At 51.0% G+C, this 25,000-nt stretch overlaps 1 protein-coding gene across 1 annotated transcript in view; it reads right to left on the reverse strand.

The window, feature by feature from the left end:
• Positions 1–25,000, reverse strand: part of PAX5 (paired box 5) — a 176,844-nt gene that overhangs the window by 41,519 nt on the left and 110,325 nt on the right. The window contains exon 8 of the mRNA XM_065878360.1: positions 1,161–1,262. Coding sequence (XP_065734432.1) covers positions 1,161–1,262 — 102 coding nt within the window. The remainder of the gene's footprint in view (positions 1–1,160; positions 1,263–25,000) is intronic.

Raw genomic sequence — 25,000 nt, forward strand, 5'->3', positions numbered from 1 at the left:
ACGGGAGGGGCCGTTACTGGATAGGCAGGATCCATCTCCTAAGGCTGCCCTAACTCGCTGAGGGCTGAGAGATGAGTGGGGGTGGAGTGGGGGGCAGGAGGGCGTGTGTCCCACTGCCTCCGCTTGCCCGGAGCATGGTGTCTCCCTGTGCTCTGCCATGGCCCATCCTGGCGGCAGAAAAGGCAAAGGCTTTGCAGGCGTGAACCCGGCAGGCCTCCCCAGCGTTGGCAAGGCCCAGGGCAAGAGTATACACGGAGGCCATTTTCCATATGTCTCATATTTAAAAGTCATAAATCAAGCTAACAAGCCATTAAATGAAATATGCTCTGTCCTCCTACCTTGTTAAATACATCTTTGTAATAACCTGGAAGGCCAGGTGCGAATTCAGAATTCTGGGACTCCTTGGTGCCTGCGCCGGGCTCTGGCTACGTGGGGAAAGCCCGCCCAAGCTCTGGTCTACCTAGCTTCCTTTCCCATGCCCAGCCCACTCATCCTCACCCAGGCCTCAAACACAGGTGTGGACGCCCAGCCTTCACGTCCAAGCTCTGTCCACACCATCCACGGAGAGTCGGTCCTCAGACCCTGGGGTGCACACGTCTGTGACGTGGGCTGGGAGGAGGCTGGAGGAGGCTTAGGGCTGTTTGGGCAGGACCCCTGGGTGGGCTAGAAGGATGGGCACGTCCCCTTGGCCTGCAGACTCCCCAGTCCATGGGTGGGGGGACACTGCCCCAGCAGTGTGGAGGAGGCTCCAGAGCAGGGGCCCTCCTGCCTGGTCTAAGGGTGGTTCACGCTGGGTCATGGCTTCTAGTCGTGGCTCTGCCTCCTACTTGATGGGTGACTTAGGCACGTCCCAGCCCCTCTCTGACCTTCGGCCAGATCCCGTCCCCCTCCGTGTTCAGGCGTCCTGTGTAGCCAATGAGGGGTGTTTGAGCGACAGTCAAGGGCCCCCCTCTCTCTGATGTCCTCAGACGTGCTGCCGCTGGCTGGTCCAGCCCCACTGCCAACCCAGCTGCAGAGAAAGAGGCTGAGAGTGCAGACCTCTGCCTCATTTATTCAGGTCCACTTCTCAGAAGCAGAGAGGTCATCTGTGCTGTTTGCGGGGATGCCCCCCGGAACCCCGAACGTCGCCTGCTACAGAGACGCAGACAGTGCAAACTCACCAGGCACCATCCCTGTCAGTGTCGGCGCTGAGTAGCTGCCCTGTCCGGCGGGGGGGACATGCGGAGGGTACCCGGGGAGGGTCGTGCTCGCCAAGTCGCGGCCTGAGGAATCAAAGCAACAAATCACAGGGTGAGCATCTCCACGGCCAGCTGCTCATGTCCACAGCTCCCTGGACATCTGCACATTTGTCACGTCTGGATGCTTAACACCAATGTGCCCCCAGTCCACGTGCACGTGCATGCACGCGTGCGCACGCCCACACACACACACACACACACACACACACACACACGCTTACCCACCCCTCCAGCTGCCCAGGCTCCACTCAGCAGGAAGCAGGGATGGCTCTGCCATATCCCTGGGAAACTGGAGCTCTGACCAGCTCCCCTTGCCCTCTACTCCCCAAGCAGGGCTTGGACTTCTCCATCCCACACCTTTTCTTCTGCTGGGCCCTCTGCACACGGCCCAACACTACCCGCCTTCAAAGACCAGCTCAACTGCCTCCCTCCTCCCCTTCCTCGACAGTGGGCGGGGCTCTTCCTGCCTCAGACCCGTATCTAGTCCTCACTGAACTTTTCCTCTTTGGGCCTAGAGCTTGTCATTCATTCAGTGATGGTGCAGGACGTACCTCCTGACACCAGACACTGCTGTTCTGGACTGTGGGACATGGAGGTTACAGCCTCAGCCCCCGGGGGCAGACATCCAGTGGGCACATGTCCACCTCGTTGCAGGCCGTCAGCTCCTGAGGGCAGGGGCGACACCTCGTTCAGCAGCCAGAACACCTGCCTCCACCACAGAGCTTAGCACCTATAGTAGGTCTTCATGGAAAAATGTGTGAATGAATGCAGCAGCCAAGTGGTCCGGGTTCCAGGCCATGTGGAAGAGAACCCCAGAGTGGTAGAACTGTGTAAGGGAAGTGCCACTGAGGTTTGCCGCTCAGGGAAAGAGCGGGGCTACAGTTCTTCAAACATTGCCGGTCACACGTACGTACCAAGGTGCTCACACACAAGACCAACAATCCAGACCCTGGGAGATGGGACTGCTCAGTGATTACCTGCTGAGCTCTGAGGACAAGACCCTACCCTGGTGGGCGGAATCGGCAGTTGCCCCTAAAAGAAAGGGATGCCCCTGCTGTCAGCCATCCTGGGAAATGGGTGGGAAATCAGGTGGCCTTGGGAGGGAGAGAAGGCGGCCTTGGGATGAGGGAGGGAGAGAAGGCAGAACCTTGCCCTCTTCTGGATGTGGACACTGAAGGCCAGAAGAGGTCCAGCGGTGTGGGGGACCAGCCCCTGACCCCGCAGAGCCAGGCTGGGGCCCAGGAGCCTCCCCTAGGGCCCAGTGGGGTGCTGCCAGCAGGACACAAGTACACGACTTTGAGCTCCAGCACTGCTAGCAGGTGGCCAAAGAGGAGGGACCATCTCTGACCAATGCCCCCAGAGAATCCAAGGCAGCGACCATTTATGAGCCTATAAATGGTCCCCCATATGAAAGAACAGCCCTTCTAGTGCCAGTCACTCAAAGACTGTCCAGCCAGCGCCCAGAGGCTGCCTCATTTCACAGGTTCTGCTTGTCTTCCAGACCCTTACAGAGCACAAGGCAGCTGCTCGACAGCAGGCCCCCTGCCCCCGCCCTCTGCTCAGCACCTCCCTGGCTTTGGACTGGGCATCTGGCTTGTGACAAGCATGGCTCGTGTCTCTTCACACGCGGCATTGCTGCAGCACAGCAGGTGCCCCGAGGTTTACCTCCTGGAGTCCTGATTGCCCCCCGAACTACACGTGACTCCCCATGAGAGCTGAGATCAGACAGAAAAGTGGGGTTGACAGAACTGACCACACTTACATGGTGATTTCAAGAGGCTTTCCCCCGCCCCGCCCCCCACCGCATCCCCTCCCTCTTCTGACCCAGCAACCACAGCCCTCCACGGCAGCTCCCTTCTGCACAGAGTCTAAGCTCCAGGATCAAGTCTTTGTACCCCAAGGCTGGAATGGCAGAGGCCTACAAACGTTTAAGTGAATGAAAGGCGTGGCCCTGCTAGAGGAGCAGGAACTCTCTGGAGGCCATAACACTCCCCTCCATCTGGGGTCAAGGGCTCGCAGAGCTCTTCTTGACCAACCCCTGTGCCATTCTGCAGACAAAAAACCTGAGACCCACGGCAGGGAGAGGGGAGCAACTGGCCCATGTTTCCTAACGTCAGCCCAGGAGCCACCTCTACCTTAAGCAGCATCTGTTGGGGGCTGGGGGAGCACCCAGGCCCAACACAGTTTTCTCCACACTTGCCACAGAGATTTGGTGACCCAAGGGCCACTGATAAGATGTCTCAGGAAGTAGAGTGAGCACAAGTGTCAGAATACTCGGTGCAATCGTGGTGCCAAGGGCCAGACTGTGAAACGTGTAGAGAGAGCGCAGGCTGGGGCTGTTCTAATGGGTCGGCTTCCCTACCGACCCGTGCAGCACCCACTCGGCCCCGGCCCCAGACTCAAACCACAAACACCCCGATGACAACAACAAACCACTAACGCTTACATAGAAATTGTAAACACCAGGCTCTGTTCTCAGTCTTTTAAATCATTAACTCATTTAACTCTCAACAACCCCATGAGGTAAGGTACCGATACTTTCCCCACTTTATAGGATAATGAGACGGAGAAAGGTCAAGTAATTTGTCCAAGGTTGCACAGTAAGGGCCAGGGTCTGAACCCAAGCAATCCAGTGGCAAAGACCATGTGTTTAGCCAGTCCACTCCACTGCCTTGCACAGGTACCTGGCTGTGCTTCTGTCCACCCGACTCTCAGCTGGGACAGCAGGCTGAGCCCTGCCTTCACGCCACAGTGTCACCATGGCTTACTGGCTCCCTCGTGCAGAAGGAAATTCAACTACACGGTTTTTGTGATATATGTGTTGAGGTGGGAGCCAGGACCACACCAGCAGGAGGCCAGATCTGCCTCCTGAAAGACGCAGGCATTATCCTGATAGGAGGCTGCCTGGTGCAGGGGGCTCCTGGGGCCAAGCCCCACGAGGTCCACATCCCACCTGTCTGCCTGAGATGGATAAGAGGCTCCTGAGAAGGGAAGGGACTTGCCCACGATACTCTACTGATTTGAGGCAAGGCTGGGACTGGAATCCAGCTCTCCTGTCTGCTGGGATTTGGTTCTTTCTTCAACAGGGGCTGTCCTTTTGGTCACATCTGAACCTCAACGGTTTCTGCCACTGTTATATATGCTTTAAAACCCTGATCCCAAAAGCAGAAATGCAGTGCCTCACCAAAGCACTCAACTCAGGAAGCTAGATAAAAAAGCAATAAAATGAACCTAAGGAAAGGAGGAGGAAGGAATCGATAAAGAAAAGCAGAGGGGCTTCCCTGGTGGCGCAGTGGTTGAGAGTCCACCTGCCGATGCAGGGGACGCGGGTTCGTGCCCCGGTCCGGGAAGATCCCACATGCCGCGGAGCGGCTAGGCCCGTGAGCCATGGCCGCTGAGCCTGCGCGTCCGGAGCCTGTGCTCCGCAAAGAGAGAGGCCACAGCAGTGAGAGGCCCGCGTACCGCAAAAAAAAAAAAAAAAAAAAAAAAAAAAAAAGAAAAGCAGAAAATAATGAATTAGGAACCAGAAAAGCAGACACAATAATAAATATACACAATAATAAATACAACCAAGAGTTGTTCTTTGAAAAGACCAATAAGATAGACAAACCTAGGGCAAGATTCAAAAAAGAAGACACAAATATCAAGATAAGGAATGAGGAGAAGATACAACCAGAGATATGGAAGAGATGATATTTTAAAAACATAAGAAAATGCATGGACGCTCTAGCTATTAAATGTGGAAATCTCATCAGAAGGGACAACAGTCTAGGAAAACATGAATTAGCAAAACTAACTCAAGAAGAGGTAGAAAATATGAACAGCCCAATCGTCTTAGAAAAAATAGAAAAAGTTGTTTAAAATTATTTTTTAAAATAAGGTGCCTCACCCATTTAGCTTCTTGGGCAAGTTTGTGTTTTTGGCAAGTTCTTTTAAACCTTCAAGGAACACATACTTCTATTATTAAGCTGATCCAGGATACATAAAACTAAAAAAATCTTCATTTTGCCAAGCTAGCAAAATGATCCTGATTTTAAAATTGAACAAAGGTGCACAGAAATGAAAATTAATGGCTAGTCTCACAATTTATTAATACGCATGCAAAAAACCCCTACTATCTCACTGACGAAGCAACATATAGAGAGAATAGTACACCATGACCAAATAAGGTTTATGCCAGGTATGCCAGGGCGCTTCAATATTAAAGCATTCATTGGGAATTCATATTAATATATCAAAAGAGGAAAACCATAAGATTATATCAAAGCTGTGGAAAAGGCATTGGCTAAAATTAAAGAACACTTATAGCTCGATAATAAAAAGACAAACAACTCAGTGTAAAAATGGGCAAAGGATCTGAATACACATTCATCTAAAGAAGATATACAAAAATGGCCAATTCGCTATCAGGGAAATGCAAATCAAAACCACAATGAAACACCACTTTGTACCCATTAGAATGGCTATAATCAAAAAGACAGATTTTGACAGCATTGGGAAAGATGTGGAAAATTGGAACCCTTATACACTGCTGGTGGGAATATAAAATGGTGCAGCCACTTCAGAAAAGTCTGGAAGTTCCTCAAAAAGTTAAACATAGAGTTACCATGTGACCCAGTAATTCACTCCAAGAGAAACAAAAACATATGTCCACACAAAACATGTACACGTATGCTTAAAGCAGCATTATTCATAGTAGCCAAAAAGTGGAAACTATTCGAATATCCATCAACTGATGAATGGATAAAGAAAATATGGTGTATCCATACAATGGAATATTTGGCAATAAAAAGGAATGAAGTACTGATACATGCTACAACATGGATGAACTTGAAATCATTATGCTAAGGGAAAGAAGCCAGCCACAAAAGACTACATATTGTATGATTCTATTAATATAAAATGTCCAGAACAGGCAAATCTATGGAGACAAAAAGTAGATTAGTGGCTGCCTTAGTCTGGGGGTGGGAAATAGGGGGAAGGGAGGAACTGCTAATGGATATGAGGTCTTTTTTTTGGGGGGGGTGCAATGTTCTAAAATTGGTCATGGTGATGGTTGCATGACTTTGTGAGTGCACTAAAAATCATTGAATTGTACACCTCATATGGGTGTACTGTATGGTAGTGAAGTATATCTCAATAGCACTGTTATTTTTTATTCTTGCCATCTATCATCACCATAATCTTGAAAAAGAAAAAGTCATTTGACACCAAAAATGTAGGAAGGACATAATATTAAACTATTTCTGAAACCAAATAAAATTATCTTTAAGGAAAAAATATTCAATAAAAGAAAAATTGATAAATTGGATTACTTAATAAAACAGACCAAAAACCTCTTGCCTGGTGAAAACAAAATAAGCAAGGTCAAATGATAAATGGCAGACTGGAAGAAATTATTTGCAGCATATACTGTAGATAAACGGCTACTATCCTGATATATCAAGAGCACATAAGAATCAAAGGGAAAAGAACAAAAGTCCCGTAGAAAAATGGGCAAAATTCGTGAACATAAAACTCACCAAAAAATATACATATATATATGTAAAATGACAAACAAATTGAAAAGACGTTCAGTTTACTCATAATACTAGAAATGCAAATTAAATGCAAAATTGTACAACCCCACGTGGAGGGGGATTTGGCAACACCTAACAAAACTGCACAAGTGTTTACCCTTCCAACAGGCAATCTCACTTCTAGGGATTTACCCTGAACATGCATACGCCTTAAGCAATACACAAATGCATACACACGGACTAGTCACTGCAGCACTATCTGTAACTACAAAGTACTGGAAACGATCTAAAGGCCCAAGTCTAGAGAACCGGGTGAATAAACTGTGGTGCGCACACACACTGGGGTGCCGTGCAGCTGTGCAGAAGATCGAGGAGCCGGAGGGCTGCGCCTGGCACGGGTGATGGAAGCCAGGAACTGAACCCTGGTTGCCCCGCGCCTTTGCAGCAGGTTGCTGTCCTCCACACAATCCCAGGTCAGAACCCTTAGGGAACCTCAAGTTCAGGTTCCAAATGACTAACTTTGGAAAACCACGGAGGGACGATGGTAGGGAAGGGACAAAAGTAGACTCTCGGCCCTGGAGGTGCGTGAGTTTGGAATGCTCAAAATACAAACGAGTGAAGGGGAGAGGGCACAGGGCTGGCTTAGCCACAGCTGACACTGGTGGAGGAAGTGGCCTCTGGAGGCCAGACCCATCCCGAGGGAGGAGACGCTCAAGCCAGCGCAGAGGGTGTCAGGCTCCAGGGGGCAGGAAGCCACCTTCACCTGCTCAACTTTCATACAGGCCCCCAGTTGCCTCCAGAGCCAAATCTGGACTCCTGGGACGGGCAGGGGGTGTGGAATTTGGAATCACACAGGTCTGGGTGCAAGCTTAGCACCACCACTTCCCAGCTGTGTGACTTTTGGAAAGTAATACAATCATCTGAGCTTCAGTCTTCCTTTTGTAATCGGAAACAGAGCGTATCTATTGGGAGCAAAACAATGCGGTGCTTGCTGTGACAGTATTAAAACATGTCTTCTTTGCTAGCCTTCTCGTAGAGGGAAGGTGTCTATGTCCCCTTGCCTTGAATCTGGGCCACTCTGGTGACTAGTCAACCAACAGAGCAACAACTTCCTTAGAGGTTCCTATGAGCCAGGCCCTGGGCCAGTACTTCACATGCCTTATCTCAGTCAACGCTCACAACAACCCCAGAATGTGGGTGCTATTATTTTCCCCACTCTACAGATGAGGAAATGAAGACCTCAAGCAGTTGATGTGCCCAAGGTCGTACAGCTGATAATCATGATCGTTAACTTTTTTGCAGCACTTACTATATGCCAGGCACTGTTCTAACACTAGGCAGCATTCCAAACACTGTTCACTGTGTTTTGTAGATATTAACCCATTTAATCCTCAGAAGCTCTGTTAGGTAAGTCCTACTATTATCCCCATTTTACAGATGTGGAACTAAAACACAAAGAGGTTAGGTACCTGCCCAAGGTCTCACAGCTAGCAAGAAATGGAGCCATATCCAAACTTAGGCATTCTGGCACCAGATTCCTCACACTCCCCCAGTGCACTGGGCACTTGTCCTTTTCCTGCCCGTAAACTGGAGGTCCCCAGACAGCAAGAGCTGCTCACATCCCTCCCTTCCCTGCACTGGCCGGGCACACAGTAGGTGCTCAGAAAACATCTGCCAAGGTGAAGTTAATCAAAAGACACTGGTTCTCCCGTCTGAAAGAAACTTTGGTTCCCACCTCATCAACATCTAAGAAAGCCCTTCATCATGAACTCCACAAGATAACTAGCCCTGATTTATCTGTTTTTTTGTTTGGATGCAACTTTTTCTTTTTCATACAGGCCATTTCTAGGTAGGCTCTCCCTATGTACACTAATGGGGGGAAATCTGAATCCAATTAACTTCAAATTTAGCTCATAATGAACTTATCTCATTTTGCTACCAGCTCCATTCTCATCGTGTGGCAGTAATTAACCACTGGGGGTTGTCACTCCCAGACACATGACATGGAGATCCTCCCATCCCCTCACTTCAAACCCTTACAGAATTCATTACCCTGACAGTGTGCAAACCCTTCATTTTGAATACCGCAGGGCACCAACCAAACTCCCCCTCTATCTGCCTGACTGTGTGTGTGAGCGAGAGAAAGAAGAAAGCAAGCCACTGAGAAGGCATGAATTATTGTGAACAAGATGGGAGCAGGATGCTGGTGATGGTTCAATGGCCAGAGAGGGTCTGCCAGCCTTGACATCCCTGGGTTGGAGGTTCTGCCCAGAGGAGGGGAGTCTCCACCCACAAAGCCCAAGCTCTAAGGGAAAATGGCAGAGCTGGCTGGGGAAGGCTAAGTCCCTTCCTAACTGGCGATCATATCCACTGGGGACTCTTAATGCCCAGGAAGCCTGCACACCCCAGGCCGGGGCAATGGTGACTTGCTGTGTGACCTCAGGTAAGTTCTACCACCTCTCTGGGCCTTAGTTTTCCCAACAGAACACTCAACCAGTGGGAACACATGGCCTCTGAGGGATTTTTCTGCTCCAACATTCTATAGGTCAGAGGCCCCATTTTACCCCTGTGTTGTTGGAAATGGAGGCCGGGCCAGCTGCTATAGAGATGGAAGTTCCTGCCTGCCTAGCCTCAGCACTCCTGCCTAAAGCATCAGGTACCCTGGGGCTCCTGGATTAAATCCTAGTGAAAGGAGGGTAAGCATCAGTCTTGTTTCTGTCTTCAGGAAAGGAACTTATGGCAGGAGATGGGGGCTGTCGACCTGCACTTTATTGCCATGGCCCCCTCACCAAATGTCCACAAGGGCGACCAGGCACCTGACCCGGAAAGCAGCTCCTACTCGGCTGTGGCTAGTTTTCAGAAGAAGCTGGTTTCATTTCATTTGGGAATCGCCTGTCTACATGAATGTTGACTCAAATCCACTTTCTAATATGTACACTGAGGGCCAAAGAAAACTTATCTGAAGCCCATGTTTAGCCCTCAGACGGCCAATTCTCAGTCCTTCCTATCCTCAAAGCTCTCGAATCCTGTCTGAACCTCCCCACACCATCACCCCCACCAGCTTCACCAGCTGCCAGGCCTTTTAAGGACATGAGCCCTGCCTGGGTGTCCAGGTAACTACGAAAGAGTAACCACCGTGCAGGGCAGAACAGGCCAGGGGATGGAGGAAAAGCACTGCAGGAGGCAACTGCTGAGAAACTGGGGCACAACCACAGCCAGCTCCCTGGGGCCATCCTAACCTCCTGCCATCTTCCTTGTTTCTGGGGGCGGCGGGGACAGCCCCAGCCTCCCAGCCACGCCAGCTTCCAAGACACCCGTTCTCCCTCAAGCCCAGTCAGTCCCCAAGCCCCTCCTGACTCTCCATTGCCTCGGTGCCCTCTCCTCCCTGGCCCGACCTGCCAGGTCAGACTGCTCTTCCCTTCACTCTGTTTCCTGGCAACCTCCCCTCAGCCCCCTGCCCTGTCCCTGCCCTACCATCTGTCTGGATGGCCTGTCAAGGCTGCTCTTCCAGAGCCCCGGCATCCAGCCACCAAACCGCTCAGCTCACCCTGAAGGACAGCTTGGAATCGCGCAGGAACTCAGTGAGGGCTCCGAAGCCAACACTTCTGATTCTATCTTGGTTCAATAATTTAACCGGAACTGCAGACACTTCTACAACATTTTCTCAGAAAACACTTCCTCAGAGTCACAGAACCATGAGAAAGCCTTTTGCATGTTAGGAAACATTATGAAAACTTAAAAAGAGAAGGTCATAAAGGTGGGAAGCATAGCCTTTCAATGTCACGGGGCACTATTTAACAGGCACACCCAAGGATCATACTTCTAAGAGAATATACCTGTGTTTGATGATTCTTTACTGTTTGACTAGAACCTAGAAATAGGGAAGTTACACATTAATGTGTCGATTTCTATCAAGTAGAAAAGATAACCCCAAAGGTTTGGGTTTATTGCCCTGTAGGGCATTAACCAATTTTGTATCTAATCTAGCAATTTTATTCCAACATTTAAAAAAAATGCCTTTCTCCATGGACAATATAAACCCTGTTCCTCAAATGTTCTTGGAACCACTTTTTTTTTTTTTTTTTTTTTTTTTGCGGTACATGGGCCTCTTACTGTTGTGGCTTCTCCCGTTGCGGAGCTCAGGCTCAGCAGCCATGGCTCACGGGCCCAGCCGCTCTGCAGCATGTGGGATCTTCCCAGACCGGGGCATGAACCCGTGTCCCCTGCACCGGCAGGCGGACTCTCAACCACTGCGCCACCAGGGAAGCCCTCTTGGAACCACTTTTATCTTTTTATAGGTTCGCTCATTAATACGAGTTGAGTAAAATCTTCATGTGTTCATTCTATATTTGTACATGAGCTATGTTCTTAATTTTTAAAAAATTATACATTGACACTCGTTATAGGAAAAAGCCAACAAACCATGAGTGAGATGAGTTGAAGATTTTCAACCAACACCAAAGCAGATGACAGTAAACAATTGCCACCGTAGGAGGGGGAGAGACAAACAACCCAACACCCAGGATCTGGGAAGGGGATTAATCCTGCTGCACAAACCCCCGGCATGTGTGTACACGAAGCGCGTATGCCACCAGGCTCATTCTTTCCAGCTGGCGTTTGAAATGTGTGACAGTTTGAACAGGGGCTGCTCCGGAGTCTCCCTTTGTTCAGAACTGCCACAAGCAAAGGGTGTGTGAGCTGGGGAGTGCAGTGGGAGTGTTTCACCTAGAGGGGAAAGGCTGGCAACGAGGGAGTAGCCCAATTGCCCGCACACAATGGACGTGCTAATTGCAGAGGGGCCTATCCAGTCATTAAAGCAGACCTGGCCCCGGCTCCTAATGACAGGTTTATCAGCTATTAGTTTCTTTCCCCCAAATTACTTAATCCCCACTTTCAACTAATTCTGACTAGCTCTCCTCTAATTGCCCTGGCTAAAGATCTAATCTGGACGTGTCCAGCAGGGAAGACAACTCTGAGAATTCCTCAGGGCTCTGTTTACTTTGCAGCCTCAAGCCTCCCCATTCCTTCATTCCAACCGACCTCATCTACTCCCCGGGAATCACTGGGAACTTCCGGACTCCAACAACTGTGTTTCAATTTCAAGAAAATGTTTGAATTTCATCTGCCTGGCATTTTAGAGCAGATACTGGGGCTCAGTCAATATTTCCATGTACATTTATGACATGATCTGCCTCAACTAGCAACTGTTGATCCAACGTAATAAACCAACAAAGGCAGGGTTCTAGTGAATAAGACTGCAAAGTGGCTCTGCCGCGCTCATGGTTCCGGGCATCCCTGCCAGGACAGGTGCTGCTCCAGGGAGAGGCAGAAGCCAGTCTTTACAGCAAGAGGACAGCAAGGGCCACTGTGGGCTAGCTCAGGTCTTCACTCATTCATTTGTTCACGCATTCATTCATGCATTATCTGATCCCTACTGAGTTCTAGCACCAGAGGACCTGGAGATGATAATAACAGTAATAATAATAATAATATCCACAACAATAACAATGATTGTTTATTCAGCTCTTACCATGCACCAGGCACCATTCGAAGTGCTTTTATATATGATCTCATTTAAGTGTCACAGCCACCCTGGGAGATAGAAACCTTTATAATCCCTAATTTGCAGATAAGATGGTGGCACTTGGAGGCAAACTGAGGCCAACTGATGCCAGAGTCCATATCTTTACCACCCCCCTCCCCTCATGATTCTTCTTCAATAGGTGAATTGCAAAAAACAAAACACACCTCCTTTTGACCTGCAATTCTACTTCTAGGACTTTACCTACGGAAACACACCGAAAAGTACACCAAGATTTACATTTGATGGGAAGGAAGGAGGGAAGATGGGGAGGGAGGGCGACAATCCAGGTGTCTATCATAATGGCTGGATTAAATAAATGATGATACTTCCCTGTGATGGAATACTGCACACTTCTGAAAAACAATGAGGCAGATTTGAGTGTGCGGACTGTGGAAAGAGCTCCAATATACATTATTGAGTGAATAAAGCAAAGTGCAGAAGAGCACTGTGCACAGTGTGATTTTATCTGTGCGAGTAAAAAGTGGATAAGTCTATCTGCTGATAGATGCATAAACATGTTACTGAAAGTGTACACAAGACACGGTTAACTTTGGGGTAAGCGATTACGGATGGGAGGGCTGAGGTTGGGGAAAGGAGAACTATTTTTCATTTTATATTTTTCTGTATGGTTTAAATATTTAACCACATGCATGCATTACTTTTTATTCAAAATTAACTTTCTGATTTAAAATTAACTTTTTCTTAAGAATCAGACACTGTCTGTGCCCCAAGGGGCTCACTGACAGTCTTGAAGGGGAGGTAATAATGAATCTAGGATGCACAAAGGGCACACTCCCCCCCCTCCCCGCTGCTCCCACCTCAGCAGCTCCTGGGCCAGAGCTGTCATGGTGGGAACTCCTTGCTTTCAAGGACAGCATCATGATGCCAGAAGCATCTTGGCCAAGTCACAGATCCACAGCTTATGGTCCCACCAGGCCTCCCCCACGCCAGCAACCAGCCCTGCACGGACAGAAAATGCAGTGATGTCCCGCCCATCCAAAATATGCCATCAGGGAACCTCAGTCCTGACAATCTGGCTGTGAGTAGCCAAAAGGTGGGCACAAAGCCTGTCCCTAGAGCCCCCCTGGGCACCAGCTCTGGCAGGCCGGGTCCTCATCTGCACACAGTTCCAACGAGCTCAGTGGCTTGGTTTCCCAGCTGCCAGCAGATTGAAAACAGCAAAATAAGAAGAGGGAGAGACTTACAGAGCCAGGCAAACTGATGTTAGGAGAAGTGACAGGTGAGCAGCAAGGATGGAGACGGGAAAACAATATAATCTGACATAAGAAGCCCAAACCTCAACAGTCTGGGGTGCTTGGCGGAGGGCAAGCTGCCTGCTTACAGACCTCCAGAGCCTTCACCACCGCAGCGGTCGAGGTTCAGGGATGCTGGTTCACGGACAGGAACCTGGGTGCTGTCACTGGAGGAGGGTGAACTTCTGTCTCTCCAGCATGATTATGTGCATCTCTTATCTGAGAAACTGATATGACAAACCAGTGTTTTGAAAGTTGGCTTGGGACCTATATAATCATAAGTAGCAGATGGATGGGCTTCCCTGGTGGCGCAGTGGTTGAGAGTCCGCCTGCCGATGCAGGGGACCACGGGTTCGTGCCCCGGTCCGGGAGGATCCCACATGCCGCGGAGCGGCTGCGCCCGTGAGCTATGGCCGCTGAGCCTGCGCATCCAGATCCTGTGCTCCGCAGCGGGAGAGGCCACAACAGTGAGAGGCCCGCATACCGCAAAAAAAAAAAAAAAAAAAAAAGTAGCAGATGGAGAAAAGCCCAATTGTCCATCTCAGTCCAGGATGGGTCCTTGGAGAACCCTTGTACGGTGCATGGCAATGGAAAAGACCACCAGGAGATACGCCTGCGGATGGAAACCCTCCTCACCTGCACTCCTGGTTATGGTATGCACCCACCCAAGCTGGCTGGAGGATACTGAAAATGTATTCTTGCCTCCCAATGTCTCGGAACCATGGAGTCCCATGGCTGGACTGAAACTTGGAGGTGTCCCAGTCCCCCCGCCACCCTGACTCAGGGCTGACAACATTCTCATCACGTTTACCCACCCCAGGCTGCTAATGCAGAACACACTTCCCAAATCTAATGGTTGGGAGTCTTTTCCTTCCCAAGAATTGGTTTATACATAAACTAGACGATTACTAAATGGAAAGTGGAATGAATAAGTGAATACACAGAAAGCAACGAGTTCCCCTGAGGTGACCTTCCAGATTGGGGGACTTTAAATCTTTGTAAAAGGGCTCAGTGTGGCATGGTAGATAGGGACAAAGGCCACAGCCTGGCAGTCTCAACTCAGACCCTGGGTCCACCCTCATTGGCTGTGTGATCTTGAGCAAGTTGCTTAGCCTCTCTGTGTCCGTTTTCTCATCTGTACATGAAGATCTGCCTCATCGTGTTGCTGCGTGGATTAAGTTAACAAATGCATGTAAAGCACCCAGCACAGAGCAACCACTCAACAGTGCCACCATAGCTCCATAGCTCACCCAAAATCACAGCCAGATCAGTGTTTGAAAGTGTGGCTCTGCTCTCCTCAAGCCATTGTCAGAACCTGCAATGGCTCCCCCCTGCCAACCCAGCAAAGACCACACCGTTAGCTAAACGAGCCCACCCGGAGCCCAAATCCCAGTCCTGACTCCTACCCGCCGTGTGACCTTGGGCAAGTGATCCAGCCTCCCTTTCCTCACATGTGTAAGGAAGCAGGAAGGCTCCGCAACAGTTCCTCCCTGGTGGGGTGATTGTGCGTGAGGCGAGTGCCTGGCTTGAGCCCCTCACTGCCCACTCCCTACGCAAGCGCACTGCCCTTTCGGGCCGCCTGTCTTCCTTTGTGCCCCATAAATCATCTGAAGAACGAAATGTGAAAGACGGTAAGTAGAGAAGGAAGCCATACTCTACACGGAGGTGGAAAGTCTCAGAAAGCTCACCCGCCCACCGCTGGGTGTCCCCGCCATGCAGTTGAATTCACGTACGATGGCTGGAGCTCTGCTGAGCTCCATTTGCCAGGTACTCTTCTACGTGCCTTATGCGCCTTGTCTCATTTAATCATCAAAACAATCCTACAAGGTAGAAGTTATTATTATTGCTGTTGCTGATACTGAGAGGATGAGCCTAGCGGTTAAGTGCACTGGCTCTGGGAGCAGACTACTGGATTCATCAAATCCCAGCTCTGCTCCTGACTAGTTGTTTTGTAATCTTGGGCAAGATTTCACCTCCGTTTCCTCATCTATAAAATGGGGCTAATAATAACACCACCTCCTTAGAGTGTTTAAAAGGATGAAAGAGGGGGCTTCCCTGGTGGCGCAGTGGTTAAGAATCTGCCTTCCAATGCAGCGGACATGGGTTCGAGCCCTGGTCCAGGAAGATCCCACATGCCGTGGAGCAACTAAGCCCATGCACCACAACTACTGAGCCTGCACTCTAGAGCCGGCAAGCCACAACTACTGAGCCCGTGCGCCACAACTACTGAAGCCCTCACACTTAGAGCCCATGTTCCACAACAGGAGAAGCCACTGCAATGAGAAGCCCATGCACCACAACGAAGAGCAGCCCCTGCTCACCACAGCTAGAGAAAGCCCACGCACAGCAACAAAGACCCAACGCAGCCAAAAGTAGTAAAAAAAAAAAAAGGATGAAAGAGTTACTACAGGTGAGGCCCTTAGAAAGGTGCCTGGCCCATGTAAGTGCTCCCAGCTACGCTTGTTATTCCCTCCAGTATTTAGAGGAGGCCACTGAAGCTGAGAGGGGTTAAGTAACTTGCCCGAGGTTGCACAGGCAGAAAATGGGCCAGGCAGGGCTGTGGGGCAGGATTAGAAACCTGTGCTCTTAACCACCAAGCTCCAAATCTAGGGTGGGTTTGAAATGAAGTCAAGCATGGTGGGAAGCACCTACTGGACCTTTCCAGCTAAAGGGTGGGGTCAGGGCTTGAGGACCAAGTGTAAAAGCCCTGGACTGGGAGTCGGAACACCCTCCACGTCCTACTGGGCCTTCAGGCAGATCCTCCCCTCTCTGAACATTCTCATCTGTGAACCCAGAGTCCCGATCCCAGGCCACCCACCTGGGAGGAGATCAGACAATGGTAGAGGCCTGAGGAATGTGTATTATCAGGTTCTCAGCCTCCTTCCACGACGGGCTGACAGCCCATTTATTTTAAGAAATAGTCAATAGGTACATGTCGAAGTCAGAAAAGCCTCAGATAGGCTTCTGATCTCTTGAAAAGGGACCAAGGCCTGTCACAAATCCTAAACCAGTGCCTTGGCCCATCCACTTCTGGTCTAGAGGGTAACAGGCTGATGGATGTCACGAGATATGGGCCCAGAACCAACGGAGCCGAACCAGATGACACCCTCTCCCTCCAATTGTTTCCCCAAACCACACAGCAAGATTGGAAACCACCACCGAGGGGGCCCACGCGAGACACAGGCTGGGCAGGTGTGCTGCTTGCCGAGGAAAACCAAGCCCACCCTGCAGAGGCACCTCCCAGGGTACACGGCAAGTTAATGTGCTGCAGAGAACACGCTTAAATTGTGCTGCTGGCCTGCGCCGCAGGCTGAAGCACCAGCCCAGCCCTCCCCAGCACTCCCCTCCCAGAGAGGCCGAGTCAGGTGCCGGGGCTTCTGAGAAGCCCAGCGTAGCTTGGGCTCTTCTTTGCAAGCCATTGCCAGTTCTGGGATTGCCCGTGCCCTGCCCCTCTCCTGGGCCATCAGGAGACCCAAATGGGATCACAGAAGTGAGAGTGCTTCGTGCAACACGGAACGGGCCCTGCTGAGCAGGGGCATCACGTGGGGACAAGTGCACGAGTCCATCGAGCCTGGGTTCAATTTGCCAGTTATTCACCATCTCAGTGACCACAGCTGGGGAAACCGAGGCTCAGAGAGGCTCAGAGTAGCAAAGATCCCACATGCAGCAAAGAGCAGCCCTGAGATTCAGTTCCTGTAATCGGACTGCAGGCTTCCTGGAGGCGGCAGGACTGGAACTGGGTCTCAGTGGGTAAGGTTCCTCCAGGGGGATCGGGAGCAGGGCTCGGGCTGAGTCAGGGCCAGTGGGCAGTACTGGTGGGTCCCGTCATGCCAGTGAATGAGCCTCGAGGGGCAGCGTGCTTGGGACTGGTCTGAGTCTCCTCAGGCACAGGCAGAAGTTGGGGTGAGGTGGGTGGGCATCTGGGGTGTAAGGTAGGAGGACCAGGTCCCAGATGTGCGACTGAGAGCAAGGCTGAGAAGAGAACACACGTGCTGTATGAGTAGCCTTCATACTGTCTTGAAAGCCACTTTGGAACTGGAGAGCACCAGAGCCCAAAGGACACGAAAGGTCGACCAGGCAGGGGTTCCAGCTGTGTTCCCTGGGGCTTCCTGGGGCACCTCGGGGGGCCTCTGGGATGGCCACCCTCTCAGCCACTGAACCTCAATTCTGACTGTTTACATAAAGGCTTCCCAGGAAGATTTCATCTGAACAAAAGTTTTCTTGACAAAAACTAAAACAAAACAAAACAGAAACAAAAAACTTAATTGTTGGAAAATCACTAATTGCCTATATACTGTAGGTGAATGAAGAAGCCCCTTTGAGGGCGAGGCCTTTCCCAGAGTGCCTCACACAGTAGGCCCAGGCCCTCTGGCTCCCATGGCCCCCGATCCAAACAGGTGTGGGCACTGGTGAACAAGGCAGGCTCCCGCCCATCTGTATCTAAACCTGCCGTGCGATTTGCGTGTATGCGCGTGTGTGCGTGTGCGTGATTTTTGTCACATCTTTGTATTTATTGAACCTGCCGGACAGGACCAGGTAGGGGAACACACACAAGAACCAGACTTCCCAGAATGTGCCACTGGCTTCTTCCCTCTGTGCTACCAACAAATGACTGCACTTCCGTGAGCCTCGCTTTCCAAATCCACAGAATGGGGATATACCCTTTGCCCTGCCTCCCGGGGTTCCTAGGCTTTGGAAATGGAGGAAGGAGAGATGGAGGAAATGAGAATGACAGGGAGGAAGAAGCCAGAGCCCGTTCTGGTGAAAAAATGGAAACATTCAAACATACAACCCAATGTGGCACCAGCTTGAGTTTTAAAGTCCGGAGGGCCGGTGTTTGCTACCCCCTGCAACCAAGCACTATTTATGTGGTCTCAGCAGGTTCCCTCATTTCTGCCACTCAGTTTCCTTGTCTACAAAATGGGATATAATACCCATTTCACAGGTTTATCTGAGGTCTGAACCAGGTCATCGTGGAGCCTGGACTCATGGCCAGCACGTGGTCGAAGGCCTCTCCCATCCCCTTCTGCCCAGGACCCAGGGCCCAGGTTCCCCTCCCATCATGAGCTCCTTCTGCTTCGGCCGTCCCCACCAAAATGAACCTCACCGTGCAGGAGGGCTGGGAGAATTAAAACACACAATCAAACAGCTTCTTGACGGGAAATGCTTTAGAAATTTTCGGCTCCATTTACTTCTCAATCTAATTTTGTCCTCGGGTACACATTAGGAGTGAGATGGGATCTCATGTGGTTTACCCGCGCTCCACACACCAGCAGGAGGCGGCCCACGTGTCTCCACTGCCTTGAGTGGCATAATGAGGGCGCCCCTGAGCAAGAAGTCCCGTCCTGGACACCCTGGCACCCACGGCCCAGCCTCTCCCACTGGTGCCCCTCGGTGGGCATTGGGGGAGGTATCACCAAGTCACAGCCCCTGCGCATCCACGGCCAGCTCAGGCCCCAGTGCAGATGCCTGTCACCACCCATCCCTCAACTGTCTCCCTGCCCAGCTCCAGCCTCCTCCAGGACCCCAGCCCCTCTGCAGACGGACCCTGCACTCCTCACCCCCACCACCCCAGCATCAAGTCCAGACTCCTCGCTGCCCTCCGTTCCTGCTGGAGGAGCGGAGCCTCCAGCCCCCCAGCCCCGGCTCCAGTCCCAAGTGGCTTGCTTTCCCCCAGCCGCCTCCAAACCTCAGCAATGTTGCTGCTCTGCCTTGGCAGCTCTGGGCAAACACCAACCACGTCACCTCCTGCAGAAAACCTTCTCAGATTCCCCGCCCCGCCCTGCCCTGCCCACCCATAGTCCTCTCAGAACCCCTGTGCACGCTCCACGTCACAGCGCTCATCAGGCTGCCCAGGATGGCTGTCCGTAGAAGACACAAGACTGAACCCTTCCAGGGCAGGGACGGTGTCCCACTCATTCATCTGTTTTCCCGTGGAGGCGGCATGGTGCTCAGCTGGGGCCAAAGAAATGCTTACTGGTTCATTCATTCATTCAGAAAACCTTTCCAAGCCTTTCTTCTAGGCCAAGCCCTGTCAGGTACTGGGAGTCTGTGTCCTTCAGAACAGGAAGCTTTCTCTTTGAGACCAACGGGTGATAACTTTCCATCATCCCCACTGGAGAAAAGCCGCCAGCCAAAGCTCAGTTCTAGCAAAGGGAAGTGCCTCTAGCCACCCCCAGAACTCCCTGGGGCTGGGACTGGGCCACTGGGTCCTTGCTTCTTCCCTCTCCCTTACTCTTTAGTCCAGTTACTCAGCAAGTCATCAGATCCTGAAGAAACAGCCCAACCCCACCTCCAGGCTCCAGGGCCCACTGCAGCTTCTCTCTAGCACTTTCCTGGTGACCAGTACAGTCACTTCCCCCACTCTTTGGGTGCTTTCTGACCTGTGTGCAGACGTCCTTGGGTCTGAATTTAACGATGCCTCAAATCCTATGGAAGGAGTTGACTGCAGTCAATAAATGACTCAAAGAACAAGACCCTCCTAACCGCCAAAGCCATGGTGCTTCTCAGTCCTGCTAGCTTGGATCTCTTTGCTCGCTCCCTAATTCTTCAAACATCTTTGGCCACCTCACACCATTGAACACCCTTCTTTTGTTTTGGGGGGTTATTTTTAATACATTTTATCACAGTCTTTTTTTTTTCTATTAAATTTATTTATTTTATTTTTGGCTGTGTTGGGTCTTCCTTGCTGTGTGCGGGCTTTTCTCTAGTTGGGTCAACGGGGGGCTACTCTTCGTTGCGGTGCGCGGGCTTCTCATTGCAGTGGCTCTCTTGTTGCAGAGCACGGGCTCTAGGTGCACGGGCTTCAGTAGTTGTGGCACTTGGGCTCAGTAGTTGTGGCTCACGGGCTCTAGAGCACAAGCTCAGTAGCTGTGGCACACAGGGTTAGTTGCTCCGTGGCATATGGCATCTTCCCGGACCAGGGCTTGAACCCATGTCCCCTGCATTGGCAGGTGGATTCATAACCACTGCGCCACCAGGGAAGCCCCCTTCTTTTGTTTTGGGAATTTTCCACCTTAAGAGTTTAGGCTCCTCACAGCACAAGTCAGGAGATTGACCTCCCAGCCTCCCTTGCAGCTGGAGCACAGGCGCCATCCTGGCTCCATCAAGTAGACACACGTGTGTGAGTCGTTAGTCTAGAGGCAAGTGACGCAGAGAAGTAGGTGCCTGTGGGATAGAGGTTCTACTGGTGACATCTGGTGTCCAGTGACAGCGATGTGAGCTGAGGGCTCTGTGTCCACAGGCCAAGGTGTGACATTTCCACAAGACCAGTTCTGTGCTGTTTTCAGGTGTGGTTCAGGTGTGGTTCCTGGCTGTGAAGCCTCCAAGCCTGGTTCTGTGGGCCTCTTGAGAGTCTTAAGTTCTACTTAAGCAGCCAGAGAGAATTCTGTTGTTCCCACCTCAGGGCTGTGACTGCTCTAGGCTCCCAGATGGAGCACATTCATGGTCTGCTTTCTCCTTCACCAATCACCTCTTCCTAGACTTCATGGCTTCTCTCTAGCCATCCTTGTTCTCCAGTTTCTTCCTAGAGCTCTGCTGCTCTCAGGCCTTTCTATCTAGGCATCTTCACTAGGTGACCCATCTCCTCCATGCCCATGACTTCCAAATTGGTATCGCCAGCCCTAACCCTTCCTCCATCACCTTCTGGACGTTTCCACCTGGGTGTCCCTGGGCCACCAGAAAATATCCAAACCAGCTCTTCTTCCTGTCATCTTTGTCTCAGTTGGTGGCTCCATTATCCACCCAGTCCCCTAAACTCCAACCAGGGGAGCCATCCTTGACGTCCATGTCTCACCTATCCCCTACATCTGACTATCGCCAATTCTACCCCTCAAAATTTTTCCTCCATACTCATATCCACTGCCTCGGTGCAGGTCCTCATCCTTTCTCTCCTGGACTTTTACACCCATCTTCGATGAGTTCGGTCTTCTTGCTGGTCTCATCCACACTAAATTCACCCTCTGTCAAGTCCCCAGAGAGAGTTCTTGGAAGATGCCACCCCCTACTTAAAACCCCTCAAAGCCCCCCAGAATCCAGAGGTTATGATCCCAGGTCCTTGGGAGCCTCTGTGGTCTGACATTTTCTCATCTTCAGCTGTACAACTCGCCACTCCTGGGGCTGCTGGCTCTTCCTCACCCACCTGGTGCTGTTTCTGCCTCTCTCATTTGTTCCCTCTGCCTGGTATGTTCTTCCTCATCTGCCCTCCCCAGCCTGGCTAATTCCTACTCATTCCAATCAACTCCAATGTCACCTCCTGCAGGAAGCCTTCCTTGGCCACCTCCCCACACAAGCTCAGGAAGGCACAGGTGGCCCTCCTCTGCTCCTGTGACATCTGCCACATGCTTCTCTCACGGTAGTTCCATCTTTTAAAAACATTTATTGGGCACTTTTGATGGGGCAGAACCTTGCTAAGACTCTTCCATGCATTATCTCATTGAATCCTCATAACAGGCTTATGAGAAGAGTGTTATTCTCATTTCCAGGTGAGGAAACTGAGGGTTATAAAGTTGAAGTGACCATCCCATGACCAGCAGCTAGACAGTGGAGTCTAGGATTGGAACCCAGGGCTGTCTGATACCATGCCTTGTCTGACACCACCATCCCTAACAGTGATGCTCTGTTGCTTCATCCAGGGAGTTGCCCTCTGTATCTGCCTGGTGTGGCATAACCTTGGCCAAGTCGCTTCACCTTGCCGAGCCTCAGTTTCCTCTTCTACAAAATGGGGCTCAAGTCTCTCCCTGCCACACCCCCACCCCCAAAGGATGGAAGGAAGATCTGAAAAATAACAGCTGTTAAAATCAATCTGTAAACTGTAAAGGGTGGTGCACAGGCAAGAAGTTATTAGCATACTTTTAGGAATTGGTTTCACTGAACAATTTCTTTGCTCACCTTAGAATCAAAGGCCTGCCATTTCCCCTTACTTTAGAGTGGGGAGGCCTCCCACTTTCTCCCCTGGACCAGATTGCCCCTGAGATTTTTAAAGTCACCATCCACTGTTCCCATCCCCCCTCCCAAAACACAACTGTGACAGTCAAGCAAAGAAAGTCGAGAGGGAAAAAAATCCATAAAGGCTCAGCAAAGCGGCGGCCGGTGGAATTCTCCAGCTCCTGACCACCAGTTAGTGACGTCAGGATTTATAACTGTATTAAATGGTGTGACAGGCAGCCTTGATATATCAGTTCCCCCTTCTTCCCAAATCACAGACAATAAAAGCTTTGGCAGTGAAAGTCATTCATCATCATAAAGACCTGAGACATCCCAGTCATCAATTTCACTCACATCCTTAATACACTGGAGGGAGCGCAGGAGTTGAGCACCTTGAAAAGGGGAAGGAAAAAACACGAAGGAAGATTGAACAGGAATAATTACAAAGGTCAAAGAAGGGATTCCTCTGGGGGCGGGGACACGGGCAGGGCCAGTCCCTGCCAGAGGTGTGCTCAGCCCACGGAGAAGCTGCGCAGTCGCTGGGCGAGCTCCAGGCAGCCCAGAGGCCGGGCCCTTAAGACCAGACCCTGGGAGCCTTGGGGTAGGAGCCGGCTGACCCGGGCTGCAGAACCAGAGGAGGGAGGCCAGGGTGCCCTACTCTGGGCTCCGTGGCTCCAGGCTGAGCTCTGTGGGAATCTTTTACTCCATCAGCCTCATTATACAAAAGAGATTTAAAGATAATAATAAAACCACAGGTACCTTTTGTAATCTACCCCCATATTGGCACAGATGGCTATTTGTGACAGCTAGGGTCTTCCTTTTGGCAACACCTTTTGAATAATTATCCAGGGCTGACACTACTTGTTGTGAAAGACACCGAAACACTGCCGGGCCAGCTGGGAAAGAGACACTGCTCAGAGCCCCTCAGGGCACCCTCTGCCACCCCTGCCCCTCCCCAAACCCAGCCACCTTGACCATGATGCTTCCATCCCAGGAATCCAAGACAGGACATACACCCCAAGGCCCCGGTCAATCAGGCGAGCCCTCCCACCCCAGCCCGCTCTCAGCGTGAGGACCAGGACAGCCCAGCGGGGCCTGATCACCCACCCCAGTGTCCTCCCTGCCACCCCGTGGTGGATTCCTGCCGGGCTGCCCAAGCACCTGGGCCAAGGCTTCCCACCCCTGACCACCTGGACTGTTGCTTAATGTCTTTTTTGCTCTCAGGCAGGCAGGGCAATAGAGGATGAGAAAGCAGGAAGCTGTGCTGGGTGTTGTGTGAAGAGCTGTTGCTTTAGCTGACTTCTTCCTGAAGAGAACCAGGGCTGAACTGGCTTGACCCTCCCCAGGGGCACTTGTCCAGGGGAAGAGGAAGAAAGTCTGTTTAAGGAAAGCAGTGACCATTATTTTTCTTTTGCTTTCTTTCCTGAAAACAAAACAACAAAAGAGCAGCTGGGTCTAGGTGGGGAGTTGCTGGAAGTGCCACTGTCATCTGCCCATCCACTCAACGGACCTTCCCTGAGGGCCTACTGTGCTGCTGAGGTCTGCCTGGGTGCAGGCTGACCTACACGGTGCTGGTTATTGGAGGGAGAGTCAGCCCGATGCTCTTCAACCAGATATCACCCAGGATCAAGACAAGCCACGTCACACGTGCCCCCCATTCATGGCCCTGATCTACTCAACAGCCTTGTTTGTGGTCTGTTCTCTAAATTGGGCTCTGCCCGACTCGGACCTCCTCTGGCCAGATTGCCTGACACAGCAGGTTGGCGAGGAGCAGTGTGGCACAATGGTCAGGTGTGTGGCCTCTGGAATCTGACAATGTGCATTTGAAACCTGGCTCCACTACTTAGGAGGTGTGTGACCTTGAGCGAGTTGCTGTGCTCTTTTGTGCCTCAGTTTTGGCATCAGTAAAATGGGGATAATAAAACTAACTTTCTCACAGTGTTGTTTTGCAGATTAGACAAGGTAACACATGTAACGTGCTTAGAACAATGTCTGTTGCCTGGTGAGTGGGAGGCAAGTAGTAGTTATCACTCCTGCTGGTGACTCTTGCCTTACTAGATCTTATTCAGGATTGAGACCAGCTCTGGGGAAAGAGCCCTTACCTTAGTCCCCACTCCAGAGGTCAACCCTCCAAACAGGCTATTTGACCACCCTATCCTTGAGGTGGGCATGTGACACCATCCTGGACCTGGGTTAACAGAGGGTTACAAAAGGAGCTCGTGGCTCCAGAAAGGCAAACACTCCTCTGGATGGGAAAGTCTGGACAGGCAGCAGGTGCCCCCTAAGGACTCGTGCCAAAACCAGCCTTACCAAACATTTATAGAAGATCTAGGGGTGGGAGTAGACGTTCTATAGCCTCTTGGGTAATGAAAATAAAAGCTAATAGAGATAAATTAGAGAGAGATTTTTTTTCTGGGCTGTGAACATTGGTGGGGAAAAAAAAGGCTGCAAACCAGTAGAAGCTAATGCATTTGGAGAGAA

The sequence above is a fragment of the Phocoena phocoena genome, chromosome 6 (assembly GCF_963924675.1).
Source record: "Phocoena phocoena chromosome 6, mPhoPho1.1, whole genome shotgun sequence".
In the NCBI taxonomy this organism is placed as follows: Eukaryota; Metazoa; Chordata; class Mammalia; order Artiodactyla; family Phocoenidae; genus Phocoena; species Phocoena phocoena.